Source organism: Neopelma chrysocephalum, unplaced genomic scaffold (assembly GCF_003984885.1).
Source record: "Neopelma chrysocephalum unplaced genomic scaffold, ASM398488v2 Primary Assembly neopelma1_44, whole genome shotgun sequence".
Classification (NCBI taxonomy): domain Eukaryota; kingdom Metazoa; phylum Chordata; class Aves; order Passeriformes; family Pipridae; genus Neopelma; species Neopelma chrysocephalum.
Genome location: NW_020897703.1, coordinates 2,442,082 through 2,463,897, shown reverse-complemented (window position 1 = coordinate 2,463,897; position 21,816 = coordinate 2,442,082). Strand labels below are relative to the sequence as shown.

Genomic DNA, 21,816 nt, shown 5'->3' with positions numbered 1-21,816 from the left:
GCTTCCCCAAGGACAGATGGGCTGGGATTGACTCCGGAACTGAACTTGGGTCTCTTGGGTCCCTGTTAACAAAACAATGTGCTTCTGGGGTGGTTTTCCTGTTTGTTTTGACTTTCTGCTCCTGCTGTGATTAGACTGGAGTTAGGAATTCTGGGCCAGATCCTAGATTGACATTGAACCTCATAGACTGATACCAGGGGGTCTGGTTACTGGACTTTGAAAGAAGAGCAGAGTAATAGGCACCAGTAGCATCTTGTGTGTGTAATAGATCTGCTCCTGCCTTCAGATTACTGCAAAGTGGAGCAGAGATACCAACAGAATAACATCATGAGAATGTTTGTACTTCTTCATGCTATCTTCATGGATTGAAAGAAGACCTGTTCTCCTTGTGTAGTTCCAATGATTTGAGGCAGTACTCACTGAGATGTTTCAGTTGAGACCTTCCCCAGAGGAGGTAGTTGGAGAGTCAGTGTGCTGGTTTAGATTGTCTTTCACATGTGGAATCTGTGAAAAAGAACAAGGCAATTCTGTAGTTGGAGTACTTCAGATTGCATCCTACAGACCTCTTTTCTGCAGGTGTTGCTTATTTGCACACTGCTGATAACTGAACTCAGGAGCAGTGGTGTGGATGCAGCACTGACCTGTGACGGTCACAGATTTCGGGAGGGCTGCCTTTTGCTTGAGTGGAGCTTGTCATGGTCAGTCTCTGTGCACTGATCAAGCAGAGGGAACCATGTGCCAAGCAGAAGGATTCTGTCCTAACACTTAGAGCTATTGCTGACAAACTCTGCTGTCTGTCCCACAGACCAGTGCATCGTGGATGGCATCACCTACGATGTGAACCAGACCTTCCACAAGCGTCACGATGAGGGGCACATGCTGAACTGCACATGCTTTGGCCAGGGCCGGGGCAGATGGAAATGTGACCCTGTTGGTAAGTCACCAGCTCTTCCCACTTGCCAAACACACTCTGTGGCTGTGTAGAATCTGGTTGTGGGATGGTGAAACCGGTGTGTGAATTTGGGCCCAGTCTTTGCCCACTTTGTCTTGAATTCCACAACTGCAAAAAAATAGAATTAATATCGGATTTGCTGGAGGATAAGTGGGAAGGGCATTTGGGATTTTAAGGACATAAGATTGGGGTATCACGCATGCCACAGAAGAAGTTACTGATGCAGTAGTAATAGATGGTGGCAACATGTGTCTTAAAATGTAGCAGCTTGTGGTAGTGGGGCAGGTTTGGTCCTTGGCTGTGGTGATTTGGCTGAATTCTGGTACCTAAGCTGTCAGCTTGGCTGACAGGGCTCTGAGACTGAACACTGATAAAACAACTTGCAGCTGGGCACTGATGATAGGATCAGTTTTCTTTCCTTTATAATAAAATCTTTAGGAGTTTTCTCAGTAAACTGAAGAAGGAACACCAGTGTATATTAACTTACCTTGGACTGAATTGAGTTTTTTGGCTGCCCTTTGTTCTGGCAGAGAGAGAAAGCTCAGGATGAGAACATGTGTTAATAGTGCTCTGGAGGCTTCCAAAACCATCCTGGTTTTCTGCAGGAATGAGATTTCATCTCTTCTACCTCCCCCCCTTCCTTGATTGGAAGATAAGACCTGGTAGTTTGGTTTGCAATTACTAAATCCAAGAGAGCTTCAAAGTATTGCCAAGAAAATCTATTAGAAATTACTAGTGGTGAAGTTCTGCTTTATTTACAGTAATACCTGTCCGTGTTTACTGAAGGAACTTGGATTATAAAGCTCCTGAAAATTACTAGTTTGAAAGAAAGGGAGGGGAAAGTTCAGCCATCCATAAAGGTACAATCAAAATTTTAATTTTGTTGGCTCTCTAAATAAGGCTCCTGTTTATCCAAGCAAGCATAATGCTAGTTTTCACTGGAAATTTCCATTGGGCCAGGAACACAGGCAGTTGTCAGACTAGAAAGTGTACTGCAATGCTGATACTGTGTTGTATTTACACTAGTTAAGCTGATTTCAGGATCTGATCTGTCTCCCTTTGGTTTATACAATGGTAAATCTGAAAAGATTCTGCTGAAAGTTCATGGGACTTCTAAAGTAAAACTAAATTCTGCTGAAGCCAGGAGGAATTTTGCCATTGGTCTCCTTGAGAGCAGGATGGTTTAGCTTTGGATGAGAATTGAGCTTGGCTGACCAGAGCAGAACTGGGATCCACAGAAGATAAAACCCTTTCTTGAAGGAACACTCCATTGACTTGCCTGGGAAGCTTGCCAGGGGGACAGCCTGGAATTAACAGTATCTTAACACATGCTTCACAGCTGAATTAGCTGCCTAAGCTCTAACTGAATACATGCAGTGATATATCAAGAACCTTGATTTGAGATTTAATTTCTGTGGCTACTTTCTCTTTAGTAACTATATTTGCAAATAAACATTGGTGTTGCATTTCTTTGTATACAGATCTCTTGTCACTTACTCTTCTGTGTTCAGCATGGATTTTTCACTGTAGTTTCTGCAACATGAAGGGATAACTGTCTCTTTTGTGCCTTTAGACCAGTGCCAGGATTCAGAAACCCGGACCTTCTACCAAATTGGAGATTCCTGGGAGAAGTACGTGCATGGGGTCAGATACCAGTGCTACTGCTATGGGCGTGGGATTGGGGAATGGCACTGCCAGCCTCTGCAGACCTACCCAGGTAAGGAACCCCACAGATAATGAACTTTTCTGCTCAGTGAGATGTGAGGAAAGCAAACTTGGCACCCCTCACCTCTTCAGGTTTCTGTACATTATGCCTTTTGGTTTCCTTTTCAAACAGAGCCAATTTCCCCCCATCCCCTGGCAGACACAAGCAGATGTCATGATTATAAAGAGGGAGCCAGGCTGTTTGCAGCTATTCCTGAGGCCAGGGTTTGGTTAGAGAATCGCTATCAATTCACACAGCAACTTGGGTTTATGTTGCCTCTTGGTTTTTAGTGATATCACGTGTGATCTTCAGTTGATATTGCTTAAAAATCATACATGTGTAGTCCTTCCTCTGCCACTCACTACAGAAGCAGAATCCATCACAGAATGAAACATTTTGCCTGGTCGGTTCCCCAAAGAAACTAAATATTTGAACTCTTGTTTGTCCAGGCAGTTCCAGGAACTCTTCATAGCAATGGGCAATGCCTGTTTGTTGGTTGTTCAGCTTCAGTTCCCTGAACAGAACATGATAAGGGGCACCTCTCTACTTTCCTGTTTAAGGTTGCAACTGCCACTGTATTCCTCTGAATAAGATGAAATATTAAGGCTTGCTGAGCTTCATTGACTTCTGTCAGAGTGCTTAAACAAACATCTGCCTGAGCTATGTGAAATATGCATGCCTCCAGCCTGGAGACCAGGGCTTTGGGCTGCTTTAGACACCAGAGGGACTGAAAATGTGTAAATAACCCAAATCTAATGTTTCTGAGTGTAGGCTTGGGGTTAGGTGAGCTTTGAAATTTTCTGCCTGTGGGCACAGGTTTGTTTGCCTAGAAGTCCTGTTAAATATGGAGCAGTTATGTATGTTACATAGTTGTCCAAATAAATTATTATTAGAAATGTCGGGAATGAGGTGAGGGTGAAGGTATTTAATGGCTAAAACACTTTTCTGCAGATTCCAGGGATCTCTTTGCTGGGATTTTCTGAGAACTAATGTGAGGACAGTGCTGCTGAGTGTTCAGTGAAACCTCCCCAGCGGGGCTGGGAGGGACTGAAAGGAGAACCATGGGATCATTAAACCTTTCCTTCTCCACTGGAGAGCTTTGTGGAGAAAATATGCCTGAGCCTGGTCTAGCTAAAATAATCTTAAGCATTAGAGCACTGCTAAACTTGTATTTTCATGAGTTCCTGGGCCTGACTTGTCTCAAGACTACCACCAACCCTTCTGGTGGGGTTTGTGTGCACAAGACAAGCCTCACTATCTGTGGAGTGCTCCACAGAGCCACAAAATTAGTGTTTCTAATCAACTGATTAAAAAATCTAATAAAATAGTAAAAGACCAGTTCTTCTTTTCAGGTTGTATTCAAGGTCAGATCAGGAATTTTCCCTAACCATGCTGCAAGATTAGATTTGGGTTTGGCAGACATTTCTCATCAGCTTCCCTGCTCCCATTGCAGAAGATATTAACTGATAAAAGCAGTTCCCTCCCTCTCTTTGAACAATGTGACTTTGCTTTGCAGACTTTTTCTATACTAGACCTCTCATTTTCTATTTCATTCATAACTCACAGGAAATTAAGTCAAACAGGGCATGTTAAACTCCCCCCCAGAATATATTCTAATTCATCATTTTTCTAAGGAGCAGTGAAGCATTAGGGATACAAAGACAATGTAACACATTTCCCCTGTATAGCAATACTGTGTGAGCCGTGCAACTTCCTTGCTTTTTCATGACTCCACAACAAAGGCAGAAGAAAAACATCCCCAGTGTGTTAAAACCTGCAATTCTTCCTTTCAGGTTCATCTGGGCCTGTTCAGGTGATCATCACAGAGAGTGCAAATCAGCCAAATTCCCACCCCATCCAGTGGAATGCTCCTGAACGATCTCACATCACCAAGTACATCTTGCGCTGGAGACCGGTGAGTGCCACATTTGTCATCATTTGTTGATCAAAAATACTGTATTTGGCTTTTTTCTGGTGTCTGAAAATAGTGACTGACACAATTCCAGCAAATTTGATTTGCTAATTCTGTGTCCTTACCCTGCCAAGGTCAACAGCTACTCTGGAGTATCAAAGACAACCAGTGCTGTATAAACATTTAATGTTTTCCTGCCCAAACTTTACTGGTCACTGTGTTCATTAAGTATCTTATTAAACAAAGCACTAGAACAGCAAGCAGGCAAGTTTATATTCTTCCTCACCTTAAGGAATGTAAATTCTTGTGGAAGCTTCTTCATCCTAAGAAACATTGTTTTAGTAATGTGCATATCCAGAGACAGCTGGAATACATTTTATCCTATTAATGAGGAGGTAAAGATGAGTAGGATATGAAGACATAAACAGCTAGTGTAGGATTAAATAAACAGTCATCTCCCATCTTCTGTAAAGTGTAAGCCAAAGCTGGTTAACCATTGCTTGGTGTTTCATTCCTATCTGAGCAATGATTCACTTTAACCAATGTAGATGAGTTGTGTTACAGGTCCCCTGAGTGCAGCTTCACAAAAGACCACTTAATGATTAAGAACATTAGTACCTCCATGCTGCCTGTTATTAAGAGAACAATAAAGGCCCTGATCCAAAGCCATTCAAGGCACTCAAGTCTCTTTACTGACTTCAGTGTATCTTGGATGAAGGCCTGAAAGAAATGGACTTTAAAGCACACAAACCTCAGAGGATGGAGCATTATTTTAGGGCTTCCCATAGAGTTCAAATACAGGATAGAAGGCAAGAACTTTTCTGTATATTGTTTTCACATGATGGCTTAGAGCGTTATTATGAACAGCCTTCAAATACATATTTTCCAGCCATTCCTTCCTCCCTTACTGCACTTTTGTTAAAGAAATGAGTTAATTTTATATATATTACAAATAATGCTCTTTTTAAAGGAAAAAGTTCAAAGCTAGGTTGTTTTTAAGTTTACCACTGTAATACCTAACCCCCCAAAATTCCACTAGTCCTACTTCCTGGGATACTTTTCTCATCTCGTTTTCACTTGGTTCTGTCTGTGCATTAAAGCTATTGAAGTCATACCTGAAGTGTTTAAATATTACAGTGGTTAGGAACTGTGCAGCACATTAGGTCACTAGATTCCCCTGCTCGCCAGCTAGGGAGTCTCTCGCTATTTGAGTGTCCCTTTTCTTGCAGAAAAACTCTGGGAGGCAGTGGAAGGAAGCCACCATTCCTGGCTACCAGAACTCCTACACCATCTCAGGCCTGAAGCCCGGTGTGATATATGAAGGACAGCTCATCAGTGTTCAGCAGTATGGCCACAAAGAAGTCACTCGCTTCGATTTCACCACAACCAGCACCACAGCAGTGACAAGTGAGTTGAACAGGGGGCCGTCCAGGAAAACCTGATCTCCTTCACACAAGTCCTTGCTTTGTGCGTCCCATTAACACAAAAGTAGCAATGGTTAATTAAACCTCTCTTCTGTCTTGCAGGCAACACTGTTTCAGGAGAGACAACTCTTCTTCCTCCCGTGGTTGCTACTTCAGAGTCTGTCACTGAAATCACAGCCAACAGCTTTGTTGTCTCCTGGGTTTCTGCTTCTGACACAGTTTCTGGGTTCCGTGTCGAGTACGAGCTGAGCGAGGAGGGCGATGAGCCACAGTATCTTGGTGAGACACTCTTGAGTCTGCCAGACCAAAGCTTTGCTAACAGTGCATCACATGCCTGGTTTGTGACAGTCAGTACAGCTGGTGTAAACAGTGAGCATCTCGCTGTCTTTCAAATGATTCCACTAGGATACGGGAATGGCAGCACCAGCTCAGATTAAAAACTCACTCAGTTCATTGTCCTCTCTCCGTCAATGGCTGTAGGAGAACAAGGCAAGTATAGAGCAATGCCCTCTCAGAATACTGTCCCAGGATCCTGCAAAGGAAAACTCTCTGAGCCAGGAGAGGTGGATTTGCAATAACTGTGGGTAGATATTCTTTTCAGCTCCATGAATTTGTCCAGGCTTTTTTCATTTTGAAATCATGTAGAGTTACTGGCTCCCACAGCATCCTGAAGTGAGCAGCAGTGCAGATGAGAAGAGAACCAAATCTGTCTTCTGAACCTGCCTCCTGGATAATTTCCTTTGCCATACCTTTGTCCTTCCACCAGAATGGTCAGAGAAATCTTTCCCAAATGCCTCCTCTTGGCTGCTTGTTGTCTCATGGATGTCTGTTCCAGTCTGCTCTATCAGTTGTTTTCTTTGGATTGATCTTCCTCATCTTTGATAATGTGACAGTGTAGCTGAGTTGGGAAGGTAGTTAAAGTCACTGGACTCAGACCTAGGAACTGAAACCCTTTTTCCAATATCTACTGTGGAGCCTATGTCAACATATGTAATTTCATCTTAACTTTTTTCCTAATTTTCTGTCTTAACAATGGTAATAGCAATATCTCACAAGGATTTGAGGTTATAATGGGTATTGGGATATGAGTGAGACAGAAGAGCAACATGAGAAAAAGAACAGTAATCCTCTGACCTAAAATTTCTCCCTGGACTGTTGCTCCCCTGAAGCCTCAGTCTTGGACTCCTGAGCAGAATTGGCTCACATGGGGACTGCCAGCGCTGTCACCACCTTTCTTGTCTGCCCAGACAGCTGAGCTGTGCTCTGAAGCAGCTCCTGAGCTCATCTGTCTACAGACAGAGGTTTACAGGCAAATTGAAAGGCAATTCCCAGTTTCCCTTAAGATGCTTGGCTTCAGTCTGGCCAGTGAGGAGCTGCTTCATGGGGAATTTTTACATCTGGCACGTAGGTGGACATCTGGGAGAAGGGAGTGGGGAGAGAAGTTCACCAGCCCTCATAATATCATTCTTCTTCGCTCATGAGTCAGTCTTTCCACATAACCTATTCATGTGAAAGTTTTTCCATACATTTCTGTACTGAAAATACACCAGGCAGGGTATGAAGTGAGTACTCAGCTGAGATGGCTGTGTGCCACCAGTGTGCAGGGGGCTGCTGCTCCAGTTGCCTGCTGTGTCACACATCAAGCCTTGCTGTCCTAGGTGGTGGCTGCTTGCTGAGTAAGGAGACTTGTCCCAGCTCTCCACACAGCTTTTCTGAGGTGAACCAAAGACACAGTGCAGAACAACTGCTGTTTTATTGCAGGAAGACTGTGATTTGGCCCAGATTAGAACAGAGATCTCAGTTATTTAATTTGGAGAGAAAGCAAGAAGATGGAATTGCTGAGGCAATTTTTTTCTTTCCTGCCTTCCTTAGATCTTCCAAGCACAGCCACTTCTGTCAACATCCCTGACTTGCTTCCTGGTCGCAAGTACATTGTTAATGTCTATCAAATCTCTGAAGAAGGAGAGCAGAATCTGATCCTGTCTACTTCACAGACTACAGGTATGTGTGGGTGGATGTTGCTGCACTTTGAAAGCTGTTTTCATTGTTTGCTCAATGATGTTTCATTATCTCTTATCCTCACACTTGCTGTTCTCCTCTGTTTATTCCCTTAAACAGCTCCCGATGCACCTCCCGATCATACAGTGGAAAGTGTGGATGACACATCAATTGTCATCAGCTGGAGCAGACCTCAGGCTCCCATCACAGGTTGGTCCCACTGGAGTGCACCTGTTTTGTGTTGTTGGTAGAATCTGAAATGTAGGTAGAAAAGAAACTGAAGTATAACTCTGGGACAAAGGGCTAGTGCAGAATTCTGCCCAGTCTGAGACCAGCTGGAAAGCACATGGGCAGTTCAGCATTTGCTGGGTTTCAGTGTCTGAACCAAGCAATTCAGGAGGCTGGATACAACATAATTCCTTCTGAATTTGTGTTAAATAAAAGCAAACCCCATGACCTTCTATCTCTATCTGTCATCCAGATCCTCCCGTAGCAAGCATGAGAACTGTACAGACCTAAATTCACATGTCAAACCTCAGAAATATTCTAACCCAGCTCAGATTATGCTTTGGAAGGTGTTATGTGTGGTCTGTAGATGGGATGTGAGCATGGACAAGCAACAGGTCCTGCTAAAGTTGAGGACTGTTTTTATCAAACCTCAGTAGGGAGATCAGTTTAGCCCTCATTTCCAGCACTCTTTGTGTTGGCTTACTGATTGTGCTGAGGACTACAATTTCTCTTGCTTTAGGCTACAGAATTATCTACACCCCCTCTGTGGAAGGCAGCAGCACAGAGCTCAACCTGCCTGACACTGCAACCTCTGTGACACTCAGTGACCTGATGCCAGGAGTTCAGTACAACATCAGCATCTATGCCGTGGAGGAGAACCAGGAGAGTACTCCCATCTTCATCCAACAGGAAACCACAGGTGTCCCACGCACAGGTAATGCCCGTGTTCTGGAGATCAGTCACTGAGTTTTCTGTTAGCAGCTAAATGAATGCTTAAATGAACTCAATTGTGTTTGTCCTCATTGTGTTTTTTAATTGTAAATTCCACTGGTATTGAAGTTTTATAGTAAATCCATACTCCTTATTGACACAGGCCACCACTCCGCATCGGTAGGGTTGTAATTCCTAGGGATTGGACTGCAGGCAGGTCTTGCATTGTCTGCAGAAAAGAGATCAGTTTCCCAAGTTATTTTAGGGGGAATTCTGCCAAGAGATCATCTGAAGAGCCTGGGGTATCACTTTGCCTCAGTACTTGGCCTACAGATATTCAAGGTTATGTACGTGGACACAAGTACAAATTCTAATAATTCACCTGACTTATCCTTCTCCTTTCCAGTCCTATCCATTATTTTCCATTGCAGTGAGTGGGGATGGGAGATTCCTCAGCATTGAGTGATGTGCCAAAACAACACCATACAGTCTCAACTGCAGGCACCCACTATTTCAAAAAGTAGTGGTTTCGGGGTTCTCTAAGTATCCAGTTGGACTGAATAGCCAAACCAAAAGCAAGAATAGTGAAAGAATGGGATCTGATGTGGTAAGCAGTGGAATTTGATGGTCCTGCAAGTTGGAAGCATGTGTTTTCAAATGGGAATTTACCAGGAATGAACTCAGCTCAATGATTTTATGGTTTGGCATCTGTATCTTCCACAAATGTGCATTGGTTAACCTTAGAGCAGTATCAGTCCTAATCTGAAGAAACTTAATCTAAACATAGGAATTCAAGGGTGCAGTACTGGGGACCAGCACAGAGGGAACTGCATTTTGTCTTTGACTACAGTAAGGCCAGATCAGCCCCTGTATTTGTTAAATTATAAAAGATGGATTTTAAGTTAATTATAGACACTCAGAAAATGCTGTGGGTTTTGAAAACCCTCTCTTTTAATTTGAAAAGGAGGTAACTGTTTCCAGTCCCTGCAGTATTTTTTTTCCCTCAAGTTTTGGTTCTGCATATACTTGAAGTTCTGTAGCATATTACTTCTGGTCTTTCACTCCTCTTTCTGACACAGCAAGGTACATTCTGTGAGTGAAGGCATAAAATAGAACTAGGTAGTGACATTTGGGATTGTCATCAGCTTGAAAATTGTCTGGGAATGTGTGTAGACATGTTTACAGTAAGGTTACCATGACTTCTCAGTTTGGTAAATATTCTTTGACTAGCCACTGTTCAATCAAAATTAACTTTTCTGCCTTCCATGGAAACCTGTAGCTTCTCCTGCCAATGGCTAAGGACTGACTCCCTGTGACACTGTTCTATCCCTCTTTTTTCAGGTGAAGTTCCTTCACCCAGAGATCTGCAGTTTGTGGAGGTTTCTGACATCAAGATCACCATCATGTGGACCCCCCCGCAGAGCCAAGTGTCCGGCTACCGAGTGGAGGTGATCCCTGTCAATCGGCCCGGCCAGCACGGCCAGAGACTGCCCATCACCAGGAGCTCTTTTGCTGAGGTCATTGACCTGCTCCCAGGAACCACTTACCTCTTTAAGATCTTTGCTGTGAGCCAGGGCAGGGAGAGCAAACCTTTGACTGGGCAGCAAACCACCAGTAAGTGTCTTTCCTTCGTGCTTTTGTCAGCCTTTTGAAGTGCGTATTTGTCTGTCACTTAGAGAAATGTATAAACAGAGCACTTGAAGTGCAACAGTTATAGCCCAGGAGGTATCCCAGAAGTAGGATGACAGGGCTGGGAATTCAGTCAGTCTAACAATGATCTCTTCAGCAGATTTATCCTCCTCCAGGGCTTTCCAATGGAGTTTAACTCTCATGGTGCTTTAAAACAATTTCGTATGGCTGGAATTCAACTTTTTTATTACTGACTGAGAATTGATGGGCCCTGCAGTTCTTTTACAGCACAGATCACAGCCTGTGATTTTTATAATTTTATTTTTTTCTGTGTGTGGGTACCTTAGGGCAGATTTCAGCATGACTTAGGAGCCTTGCTGAGATTGCTCTGAAAATCCCTATCTCCTTTCTGACAGCTATGTACCTATCTGGCTCCACTCTCAGCAGTAGCACTTCTGCCTGCACAGGCAAGGAAGATGGAGATTTTCAGATGAAAGGAAAAGTTTAGTCTGGGTTTGGGTGGTTATCTCCCTTTTTGATCCAAAAGAAGCCGATCAGACAGAACCTGGGCCATGGTTCATTTGAACAGATCTTATTTATTGGGCAATAGAAGGGTGACTTGGTGTTTATGGTGTTCTTTGACTGGATTGCTTTATTCAAAGAACCAAAATTCAGCTATGTGCATGTGCTGCTGTTCTGACACTTTTCAGTAAATGAGAGAAAGTTTGGCGCTCCTAGCCTGACTCTTAAAAGGATGAGAGGGAAGGAAAGGAAATGGGATAATCTGTGAATATAGCCATGCTGTTTGAAAAGTATCCTTACTTATATCCATTAAGTTATGAGCCATGAATAGTGCCTTTCCCTTGGCTATGCAGGGAGAAAGGGATCCTTATGTTTGTCCTTTGACAGAGGTATCTAATCTCAGTGTAACGTAAACAGTGTGAATACTCTCCCTCCTCTTTCAAGCAAGGCTTTCAGAAGCAAGGATGCGAGTTAAGAATCTGAACTCCCTTGGAAGCATTTAGAACAAGAAGAGCTCAGTTCCCAGTTGGATCTATAATTTTTTGTGGTTGTTTTGAGGAGCCTTGGTTATGTGTAGAGCCCCTCTGAAAGTCCACACAGAGATGTACCTGAGAGACATTTAATTCAGACAGCACAGGGCTAGTTACAAATGTCTGGGATCATTTTCCATAGGCTGTGATCATCCGCTTAACGGCTTTGCCTAAACCACAGTTCAGAAAGTATTCACATAAATTGCATCCTGTAATCGAAAGTCCTGGGAAACAGAAATCATTCAGGGTTCCCAAGGAAAACCCTGCAGCAAAAGTCTCTTCCCACGGTGTAAATGTGATTCTCTTTTTGGCCTTCTGTTTAAAAAAGTCTACAAATAAACTCGGAGTGTGTGTGGCTTTTTAATCTTCCTCGTTTTCCCTTACTATGGGGAGAGGAAGTGATAAAAGCCTGATAGAGCTGGCAAATTAAACTGTGCAGAAAGGAACTGGCTTCAGGCTGCACATTGGGGGAAGATACAATCCTTGATAGATGAGACTTAGCACAGATCTAAGTACCTAGAGATGGGCCTAAGGAGCATCACACTCATCTTGTTCTTCTAGAACTATTTCCCTTGTTTTTTCAAATAGTGGAAGAAAAAAGTCCTCTCTTCCTTTGCCCTCCCTGGAGAAAACAACTGGGGAGAAAACAAAAAGGACAAAAACTGCTCTCCACTGAGAGAGGGATGAAAACATTAATTTTTATCACCAAAATGTTATCTCTTCTGGAAGAGAAAAAAAGCATTTGCCATCAAAAAAGAGCATTGATGAAACCTCTTCTCACTGCTCTTAATTTCAACATATGATTGGAACGTAGAAAAGGTGGAGAAACTTGCCATGTGGACACTATAAATCCCTTGCTGCAGCCAGTGCTACCCAGCCTGCTGTGGGGGCAAATTACTCAGGTGTTTTTCTCCTTCTGAGCCTCATCTTGTCACAGCCAAAGGCAGTGATATCTGCCAGTCACTGGGCTCCAGAGTGGTGCTGATGGAGCTGTGCTGCATCAGCCTCTTGTGTGCGTAGTTATGTGGGTTACCAGCTTCAGCAGCTTCCTGGGGGCAGTGATAAAAAGGGGAGGAAGCCTGGTAAGAGCTGTTCCCTGAGTCCCACGGGAGAGATGAGCATGCTTGGAATTGTTGTATGGTCAGTTCCACGGGGTGGTTGTTTTTGTGTAGATCTAGGAACTGGTTTTCTGCAAGAAGTCGCTGACTATTACTTATTTTGACATTCAAATGACAAAGTAGGGGTGGTTTATTTTGGGAAGGGATTTTGACAGGACTGGGCAAGGATTTAAAAGAATAAATCTTTTTCGTGGAAAAGGGCTAAAGTTAGGTTTCTGTGCTTATGCTGACAAGTCTAAACTGAGCCGATTTTTTAAAAAATGCTCAGCATTCATGAGAAACTACTGAAATTCCTGAGTGTGCTTGGGTTCATCTGTCTTTCCTCAGCCTGCCTTCCCCATGGGATGCCATGGATGGCAGTGACCCAAACCAGTGCAGCCCAGAATGCTCGGGTCTGCCTGGCCAACCGAGTTACTGGCTGGCATTGAGGCATGGATAGAGTTCTTTCACTGCCATTTCCAGCTCTCCCATGGTCCCCACCTTCTCTGTTCCCTCCTATTGCCCTCACACAGTGAGTCACAAACACAGGCTCACCAACCTCCTTGTACACCCATGGTTTGTGCGGGGAATGGACGTGCTTTGGAAGTGGGGGTGAAGTAGAGATTCAGCTGGAAAGCTGAGGGATGTTCCTCTTTTCCTTCCCCAGAGCTCGATGCTCCCACCAACCTGAGGTTCCTGAACACCACGGAGCACTCGGTGTTGGTGCTGTGGACCCGGCCCCGGGCGGTGATCACGGGCTACCGACTGACGGCAGGTCCCACGAGGGGAGGGCAGCCAAGGACCTACAACGTGGGACCCTCTGCCAGCAAGTACCTCCTGAGGAACCTGCAACCTGGCACTGAGTACACCGTGTACCTCGTGGCAGTTAAAGATGACCTGCAAAGCAACAGAGCGACTGGAGTCTTCACAACTTGTGAGTGACACACACACACATAATGCCACGGCCCTTCTTCAGAACTTGTGCTCAAAGTGGCTATTGTGAGTTGGTTTACAGAAGCAGCCTTTTGAAGTAGCATTCCAGCAGAACAGCTTGGGAAATATTCCTTGTTCTTCTTTCTGAACTGGTTGGCAGGAAAAAGAGTTATTTGCATCAAAAAGCTTTTAGTAAAACATATTTCAGCTTTCCTGATTATGTTAAAAAAAAAAGGAAAACTAACTACTGATACCTCAGTTTTTGTTTAGCTGAATGTCAAAGAAATTGAATTTTACTTGATCTTTTTAATTGTTTGATTTTCGGCATGATGAGTTAAGGAAAGCATACAGCTCCCTTAAAATGGGCAAGGAATAATTAGTCTGTCATTTGTATAAAGCTGAAAGCAGTCACTTCTCAAGCCCAACCATACCATCTAAGGCAGCTCAACTGCAGTTACCCAAACTGACACAAACATGGCATGCTATCCTTTTATTTTTTTACTTTTATTTTTTTTACATTTCAGTCATCTGTACATGTGCTGCTGGCTTGGAAGAAATATTGAGCAAATTCAGGGAGGAAAGGGAGTCCTATAAGAACCCACACATACTTCTAGAAAGAACAAATAGATTCAATGTTTAAATAATGATGATGCCATCATATAAACTAACAAAATTCAAAGCCATCCAAGCCCAGAACCACATCCTCTTTTCAAAAGAGAATGTGGTTTCTTTTAGAACAATGTGAAACTAAAAATAAGGGTTCAGACTTTGAATCAGAATAACACTGTTGACATTGGCAAGGTACTTTTTGCTGACAGTCAGTCTTATCTAGAGATATTTCTCAATTAGGATATGATTTGGTATCTTAGATTAATATTGCCTTCAAATTCTGGCTTGTCTGAATGAAATAAGTCCAGTTCAAGGCTGTAGATTAATCAACCAAGTCTTTTCACTAAGAACAAGGTCACTTCAGACTAAACTCAGTGGTGTTATTTAGGCTGATTCTGGGATACACAAAGGCTTTGGAGTCCATGTGATGCTCCTGACAGATATCAGTGAGACCACAGACGCCTCAGCCTGACTTTGAGCTCCCTTTCTGCTGACTTCAAAAGAGTTGAAGGTGTTGCTGAGGGTTAAGATGGTCCTTGCTGGGACAGCTGGATGACAGACAAGGGTGTAGGGTTCTGCTGATTGGAAGGCATATGGGGGGTGAAGGGAAAAAAAAGCTATTTTTTTAGGAACACTTTATGTATTGTGCCAAGAAAACCCAATAATCCCCAAATTCTTGGTGTTGGATGCATAGAGGATCATGAGAACCAGTTCAGTATTTTCATTTTTCTCAGGAACAAAAGCAGTCCCTATGATCAGACCACTTGCATACCATGTCTATCAAGCCCAGCAGCAGACAAAAATAACCTGTCAGATCCTTCCCAAATCCCTGGATTTTCAGAAGTGTTGTAGTTCAGCAATCATTACATACCCCTGGCTCTTTGGACTGCTCTAAGTCAGGTTTTCTAACTGTTTTGAGCCATCATAGCAGGTAGACTTCAGCTCTGCCAATTCCCTTCACAGATCAGCCTGCTGGCTCTGTTCCTCCTTTTAACACAGAAGTGACTGAGACTTCCATAGTCATCACCTGGACACCTGCCCCAAGGATTGGTTTCAAGGTAGGAGAAACTAAGGCCTGTGTTTCTTTTTCCTCTTGCTTCATTGTGGCAGGGAGGGCGGATGGAAGCAGTTTCCTATGGCCTGCAGTGAAGATTGAAGCACAAGGGAAAGGGGTGCAAAAGACCTGCTGCTTACAGGGGGTGGGTTTAGGTGACAGAGGTCAATGCAATCATGGGGCTTCAGGTGAAGTTCATCTGAAATACTAGTTACAGGATTAACAGCTGGTGTGTGGCTTTAGGGCCCACGATGCTCATGTGGGATGATCAGTCAGGATGCTGATGGTTAGCTGGGATAGGAGCATTTGAGACTGAACAGCAAACGTTGCTTCCTGCAGCTGGGGGTGCGCCCAAGCCAGGGCGGGGAGGCTCCGCGGGAGGTGATCTCGGACTCCGGCAGCATCGTCATCTCCGGGCTGACCCCCGGGGTGGAATACACCTACAGCCTGACGGTGCTGATGGACGGCCAGGAGAGGGAGACCCCCATCATCCGCAGAGTGACCACACGTATGGAACACTCACTTTTCCATGATTACTTCCTCTTCCACTTGTTTCCCCTGCGCTCCTCGGGCTGTCTTATGGGAGTCATTTCCTCCTGTTGTGGTTCATTTGATACATAAGTGACAGTAGCACTGTCTTGTGCGGTGCAGGGCCACAACTTCAGGAGAATATTTGTAGCTAATTCCAAAGGGTGAGGGTGTAATGTGGGGAGAAGGGGTGCTGAGGCAGCCAGCATGATTCCCAGTGCACCTCTGACCTGTTTGTCTGAACACTTGCAGCACTGGCTCCACCAACCAGACTGCGCCTGCAGTCCAGTCCTGATACTGGGATCCTGATTGTCTCTTGGGATAGAAGCACATCTCCAGGTAACTATGTGAATTCACACTGTGCTCAAATCTGTTGTAGCAGAATGGTAACGCTTGTTCTCTGGTACCTTGCTGTTCAGTAAGGAGACTTCAATGGAAAACTTGTTGTTGAGGAATTTAAGAAAAAATGTACATATTTCTAGATATTAGCATTTTGCACTGAAGGTAACTTATTATTCTGGAGTTTGAATGTGTTCAAATATTTCAGCTGTTTTACGGATTTGAAGGATTTCTTCAAATATCCCCAGGGGTTTAAAAATAGTCCAAGGGAAGGAAAGCAAAATGCACCACAAAGATTTTGGAAGTGACAGATGAGTTTGTGTTATTGAGAAGTAAGTATGGAAGTTCTGATAGTGTTCAGGGTGAACTCTTCTCCCACAATAGCTGATGGGAGCTGTACAATTGACTTCCATAAATGGAGGATTGAAAGCTTTTTAAAACCACTCTCTGTCTGTAGCTGAACCTTTTCTTGATGAGTCATGAGACTTTCAGTTTGGTGAGGAGTTGAAATGCTGTGAGAATGGCATACCTGCCTCTTGGGAAGCTCATTTTGGGGTGCCTGACAAAGCAACCTCTTGCCTGCTGGGCTCAGGGTGGCAAAATCACTTTTAAAATGTCATGTTTGCCTCAGTTGTGCTGAGCCCTGATGTAAATGAGCTCAGCAGGAGGTCACTGTACACTGGGCTCTCTGTATTTCAGGCATCACTGGGTACCGTGTGACCACTACTCCCACCAACGGGCAGCAGGGCTCTGCCTTGGAGGAGGTCGTGGGTGCAGATCAGACCACCTGCACCTTTGAAAACCTGAACCCTGGGGTGGAGTACAATGTCAGTGTCTACTCAGTCAAGGACGACCAGGAGAGTGTCCCCATCTCTGAAACCATCACTCCAGGTAAGGAAAGGATAAGCAGCAGGTTTAGCTACTCAAAGTCCAATGGCTGAGCCCAAGAGCTCTGCATGCACAACTCCTACTAGTCTGATGAGAGGGCTTAGGCTTTACATTTAGTCTCAAGAAGCAGAATAGCCAGGTACCAACATGTGACAGACCAGTTCTTACACCCCTGTACTTTGCTACATGGGCAGCCTTGGTTGTCTGTCACAGGGTGGTGGCAAAGAGGTGGATCTGGTGTATCCTTACACTGAGCTGGAGAGCAGCAGAGACTTGACTTAGCTCTGAAGTGCCCCACATCTGGAGCACAGCTGGTGAGGACAGGAAGTAGGTGATCAGAGTGGGAAACAAGCACAGGAGAAATTCTGGCAGCAATAGTGACAGAAAATCACTTGAGCACAATGGAGAGGAAAGCCAGGATTGAAAGGTCCATCACTGTAGCACTTCTGGGACACAGAGCGGTGTGTGCCACCTCACATGGTGTGCTGGGATGACTGCAGAAACCACCTTTGTAGCCGCAGTAGCAAAATCAATATGCATCTCCCCAAATGGTTTCATTTCATTTTCCTGTGTGAGGGGCTTTGTGTGTTTTTGTTTGTGCTCAGCCCTGAAATGATGCCAGCTACTGTGTTTGCTTGCTCTTGTAACACTGCTTTAAAATTTCCACGCTTCACTGAAGTGCTGTGTGCTCCCTAGGGGGGAACTAATACTGTGATACGTCATAATTAAAGCAGTAATAGTTTTAGCCCTTCACCATCTTCTGGTGGGGGAAAGCTAAGAATATATGTCTCTGGCTTTTAGCACTCTTAAAGGTGATATGGTACATGCATTCCACGTGGATAAACCATGATCTTACAGAAAACTGGCATTTTTTTGCATAAATTCTGTAAAATAAGTATTTTCCTTGAAGGACATTAAAATAGAACATAGCCAATGCAATTAAAACAATATTTCTGTCTCATAATTCCTTTTCAAACTAACTTGAAATGATCCAACAGAATGGATACCAAGTCCTGCATCTTTGACTCACCTACTGGTGTCTGATCCTGAGGAAAAGCATCCATTAGTTCCCACAGGATCATCTTGCTAAAGTTACAAAGCCAAATCCTGTGGCTTAAATCAATACCAATGTTCTGACTTGAGCAACTGAGGGTTTGGCCATTGTCAATTAAAGATGCATCTGCCCAATTCCCTGCCCAGTTCTGTTGGTCCTAACATGCAGGAAATGAGCACTTTTAATAATAGTAATATCAATAGAGGAAACAGTCACAGCTGTGCTTGTTTTCCCTACAGAAATTTAGGCGTTATCTGGAAGATTAATTAAAGAGCATCCTTATTGAATGGCTCAGATCTGAGATTTTCAACACTTTAGCCAACAATATCAGGCACTTGGCCACAGCATGTGCTGGGCATAACCTCTGAATATGGGAATGTTGTCACTGACAGGATTCTTATCATCTAAAGGTCATTTTTAACCATTTTACCATCTTTCCAAGAAAGTATTTTATTACTCACTGTTCACTATCATCTGTTTTTAGCACAGATATTGCAGCAGGTAGTGGTAAGTAGAACTTGAGGAATTCTGGGCCAGATCCTCAAGCCATTACAGGGGTTTGAGGCTTTTTTTTTTCCAAGTCCAAATAAGTGGTTCAGACAGTGGATGATCTACCCTGAAACCTTGATGGTTCTCCCTAGCTGAGGATCTAGTCTGATTTAGCTCCTTCAAATAAGTTGATATTTTTATGACCCCAGTGATAAAAGTTAGACTCACCATTTGAAAAAGACAAGAATTCTAGAGGGTCAGTCAACTATTATTTTGGAGTTGTTGTTTTATTTATATATTAATAGACTTTGATCTCTTGTAGTCTACCTGTAAAAAAAAAAAAGGGGGGGGCTATATTTTTTCTTTTTTTATTTTCATCAGAAAATGCTGGGTCTTTATGGCTCATCATTGCTCAAAGTAGATTTGTTGCAAGTTAAGTGCCTCTTGTAGGGCTTTTTGAAAATTGTTATCTCTATAAAGTGGAAGCACATCATCTGAGGGTTTGAGCCTCTGTCTGCCCAGGGAAGCAGCTGGAGACTGCATTGAAGGGTAAATATTAAAAGACAAAATGAAAAAAGGAAAAAACAAAACCACCAAAACCTGAAAGCCCACCAGAAACCCTCCTTTCCCCCCAAGAGAAATTCTGCATATCACCTCAATTGCTTCCAAAGGTCTGTCAATGTTAATAGTGATGAACACTGCTTTTTTCTCCCTTGTCTTTCTTTGCCTCTGTGTGTCTCTGCCTTTCCCATTTGCTCTTTAACTCATTAGAGGTGCCCCAACTCACTGACCTAAGCTTTGTTGACATAACTGACTCGAGCATCGGCCTGAGGTGGACCCCGTTAAATGCCTCCACCATTATCGGGTACCGCATCACAGTAGTTGCAGCAGGAGAGAGTGTCCCTATTTTTGAAGATTTTGTGGACTCCTCAGTAGGATACTACACAGTGACAGGCCTGGAGCCGGGCATTGATTACGACATCAGTGTAATCACACTCATTAATGGCGGAGAGAGCGCCCCCACCACTCTGACACAGCAAACGGGTGAATCTTGAAAACTTCCATGTTTTGGGACGTGGGCAGTGTTCCCTGCTGGCACTGGCTGTTGGGATGATGGGGCTTTGTCAAAAGAGGAGTTGAGCCACTCACTGTGGGGATGCCAGACAGATGCAGCTGGGGATGGATATGTGCTGCTCAGCTTCTGAATTTGAGGCATTTCAATACCATGAATGGCTGCAGACTTGCCAGGCTCATTCACCTTCTGCTCTTCAGATTTCCAAGATCCAGTTGGAATGGAGCCTGTGTGTGTTCACCAGCCTTTAAAACTGTGATTTCCCAAAATAAGTGCCAAAGGGCAGAGCAGATCAGCAGACACACCCTCCAGCTGTCTGGGCTTCCAGCAGTCCATTTCTGTAGTGGCCTCACTCTTTCCACAATGCCCCAAGGGGTGCAGATGGACACCACTCCCTGAGGACATGCCAGTGACAGCCGTGCCACACTGTCGAGGGTCTCTATAGTGCATGAGCAGAGGGCAAGCTGGAAACTGGTTCTTGCATGAAATCCTGATGTGTTTGAAATTCCTGAGGCTGTAAATCCTTCAACACGAGTAGAAGTAGAGTCATAGGAAATTAGTGATATACCCTCTCCTCTCCTGTGTGTGCATGTATGGATTCTAGATGAGATTACTTTTCCATCTGTAAGCTGCTGTATGGCAACTTTAAACCTCTCTTGGCACCACATCTGTGATCTGAAATCCAGCTGCTAGAAGCACATTACTGAAACTTGCTACCTTGTTTTCAAATTAGCCCCATGGGGTACATTTAAGGTATCAGGAATCGCCAAGAGGTTAAAGCGGCCTGACAGTAGTACAGACACATTTTTCTCTTAACCGTAGTGGAACCAAGTGTAGTCTAGAAGTCTGTCTGCATGAGTCTGGTGCAGTAGTCAGTAGTCTGTTGTGCATGAGATACTTTCTGTGGTGATTCCCTGAACATGCATCTTGATCAACTGTTATGAATCAGAGGGCTGAGCTAGATCTGTTCTTTGCTGTGTAGCTGTGCCTCCTCCCACTGATCTCCGCTTCACTAACGTGGGGCCTGATACCATGAGAGTGACTTGGACTGCCCCGACTTCCATCGTGCTGAGCAGTTTCCTGGTGCGCTACTCACCCGCCAAGAAGGAGGACGACGTTGCAGAGGTGACAGTTTCACCCTCAGACAACATGGTGATCTTAACAAGTAAGTGGGTTACCTACGTAAGTCAAGCAAATATAAGAGGCCCCTTTTCATAAAAGCATAGAATTTTTAGGGCTGGGAAAGACCTCATTGAGTCAAACCATGAACCCAGCATCACCATGCTTGCCACTAAGCTGTGTCCCCAAGTGCCATATCCACACCCCCCTGAACACTTCCAGGGATGGTGGCTCCACACCTGACCAACCTTTCTGTGAAGAAATTTTTCTTAATATCTAACCTTGACCTCCCCTGGTGCAACTTGAGGCCTTTTCTTCTTGTCTGTTGTTACCTGAGAGAAGAGACCAACTCCCACCTTGCTACCCCCTCCTTTCAAGGAGTTGTAGAGAGTGAAGGTCCACATGACACAAGAGGAGCCAAAAGAAAAATTGCTTACTCTAAGTGTAGCTGGCCAAATTCTCAGCTGGTCTAAGCTGATGTCTCAAGTAGCCTCATACAAACTCACAAATGGGCTTTGGCCTCTTGCTTTACTCAGGTTAAAGCCAAACCACAGGAAAGCTTTTTCCTATCAATCCAAGGACAGTGATGAATCAGGCTATTGGGCAATTGCATTGATTTGCAGCCTGGTTAAGTATTAAGAGTAAATACATATTATTCACTTGGTTTGCCAAGGACGTGCAGTGCAGAGGTTCAGGGAGATGATCACAATGTGCAAAAGGTCATTGCTCCTTTTGGCTTTGTATGCTCAGACCAGAAAATACATATTGCTTGGAACCTTACAGGATGTGACAACAAAACATGGGCATTTTCAAAAAACTAACATTAATTTTTGGTTCAAAAGCTGTGTTGTATTTAAAATTGGGCTTTTTTTTTTTCTTTGCCCTAGAATCAGGTTGGTTGAGTGAGAGACAATACCCACTTTCAGAATAAGAGACTAAATCAGGAGCTCATCTGAGTTCCAGTAGCTGTCTTGGAAATCCTTGGCCCTATTCCAGTTTATATCAGCTGAAGCTTTGGCCTGG

At 44.0% G+C, this 21,816-nt stretch overlaps 1 protein-coding gene across 6 annotated transcripts in view; it reads left to right on the top strand.

Annotated features, from left to right (window-relative positions):
• The window catches only part of FN1 (fibronectin 1), a 53,454-nt gene that overhangs the window by 12,678 nt on the left and 18,960 nt on the right, over window positions 1-21,816 (top strand). For 5 of the 6 annotated variants that reach the window (XM_027678024.1, XM_027678027.1, XM_027678025.1 and 2 more), the window contains exons 11-25: window positions 806-934; window positions 2,526-2,669; window positions 4,451-4,572; window positions 5,799-5,976; window positions 6,096-6,272; window positions 7,866-7,994; window positions 8,112-8,201; window positions 8,740-8,934; window positions 10,272-10,544; window positions 13,376-13,642; window positions 15,214-15,308; window positions 15,644-15,812; window positions 16,085-16,171; window positions 16,871-17,062; window positions 20,657-20,839. In XM_027678024.1, the coding sequence (XP_027533825.1) occupies window positions 806-934; window positions 2,526-2,669; window positions 4,451-4,572; window positions 5,799-5,976; window positions 6,096-6,272; window positions 7,866-7,994; window positions 8,112-8,201; window positions 8,740-8,934; window positions 10,272-10,544; window positions 13,376-13,642; window positions 15,214-15,308; window positions 15,644-15,812; window positions 16,085-16,171; window positions 16,871-17,062; window positions 20,657-20,839 (2,430 nt within the window). Of the gene's footprint in view, window positions 1-805; window positions 935-2,525; window positions 2,670-4,450; window positions 4,573-5,798; window positions 5,977-6,095; window positions 6,273-7,865; window positions 7,995-8,111; window positions 8,202-8,739; window positions 8,935-10,271; window positions 10,545-13,375; window positions 13,643-15,213; window positions 15,309-15,643; window positions 15,813-16,084; window positions 16,172-16,870; window positions 17,063-19,373; window positions 19,647-20,656; window positions 20,840-21,816 lie in introns of all 6 variants that reach the window. The other variant, XM_027678029.1, reaches the window with a different exon arrangement.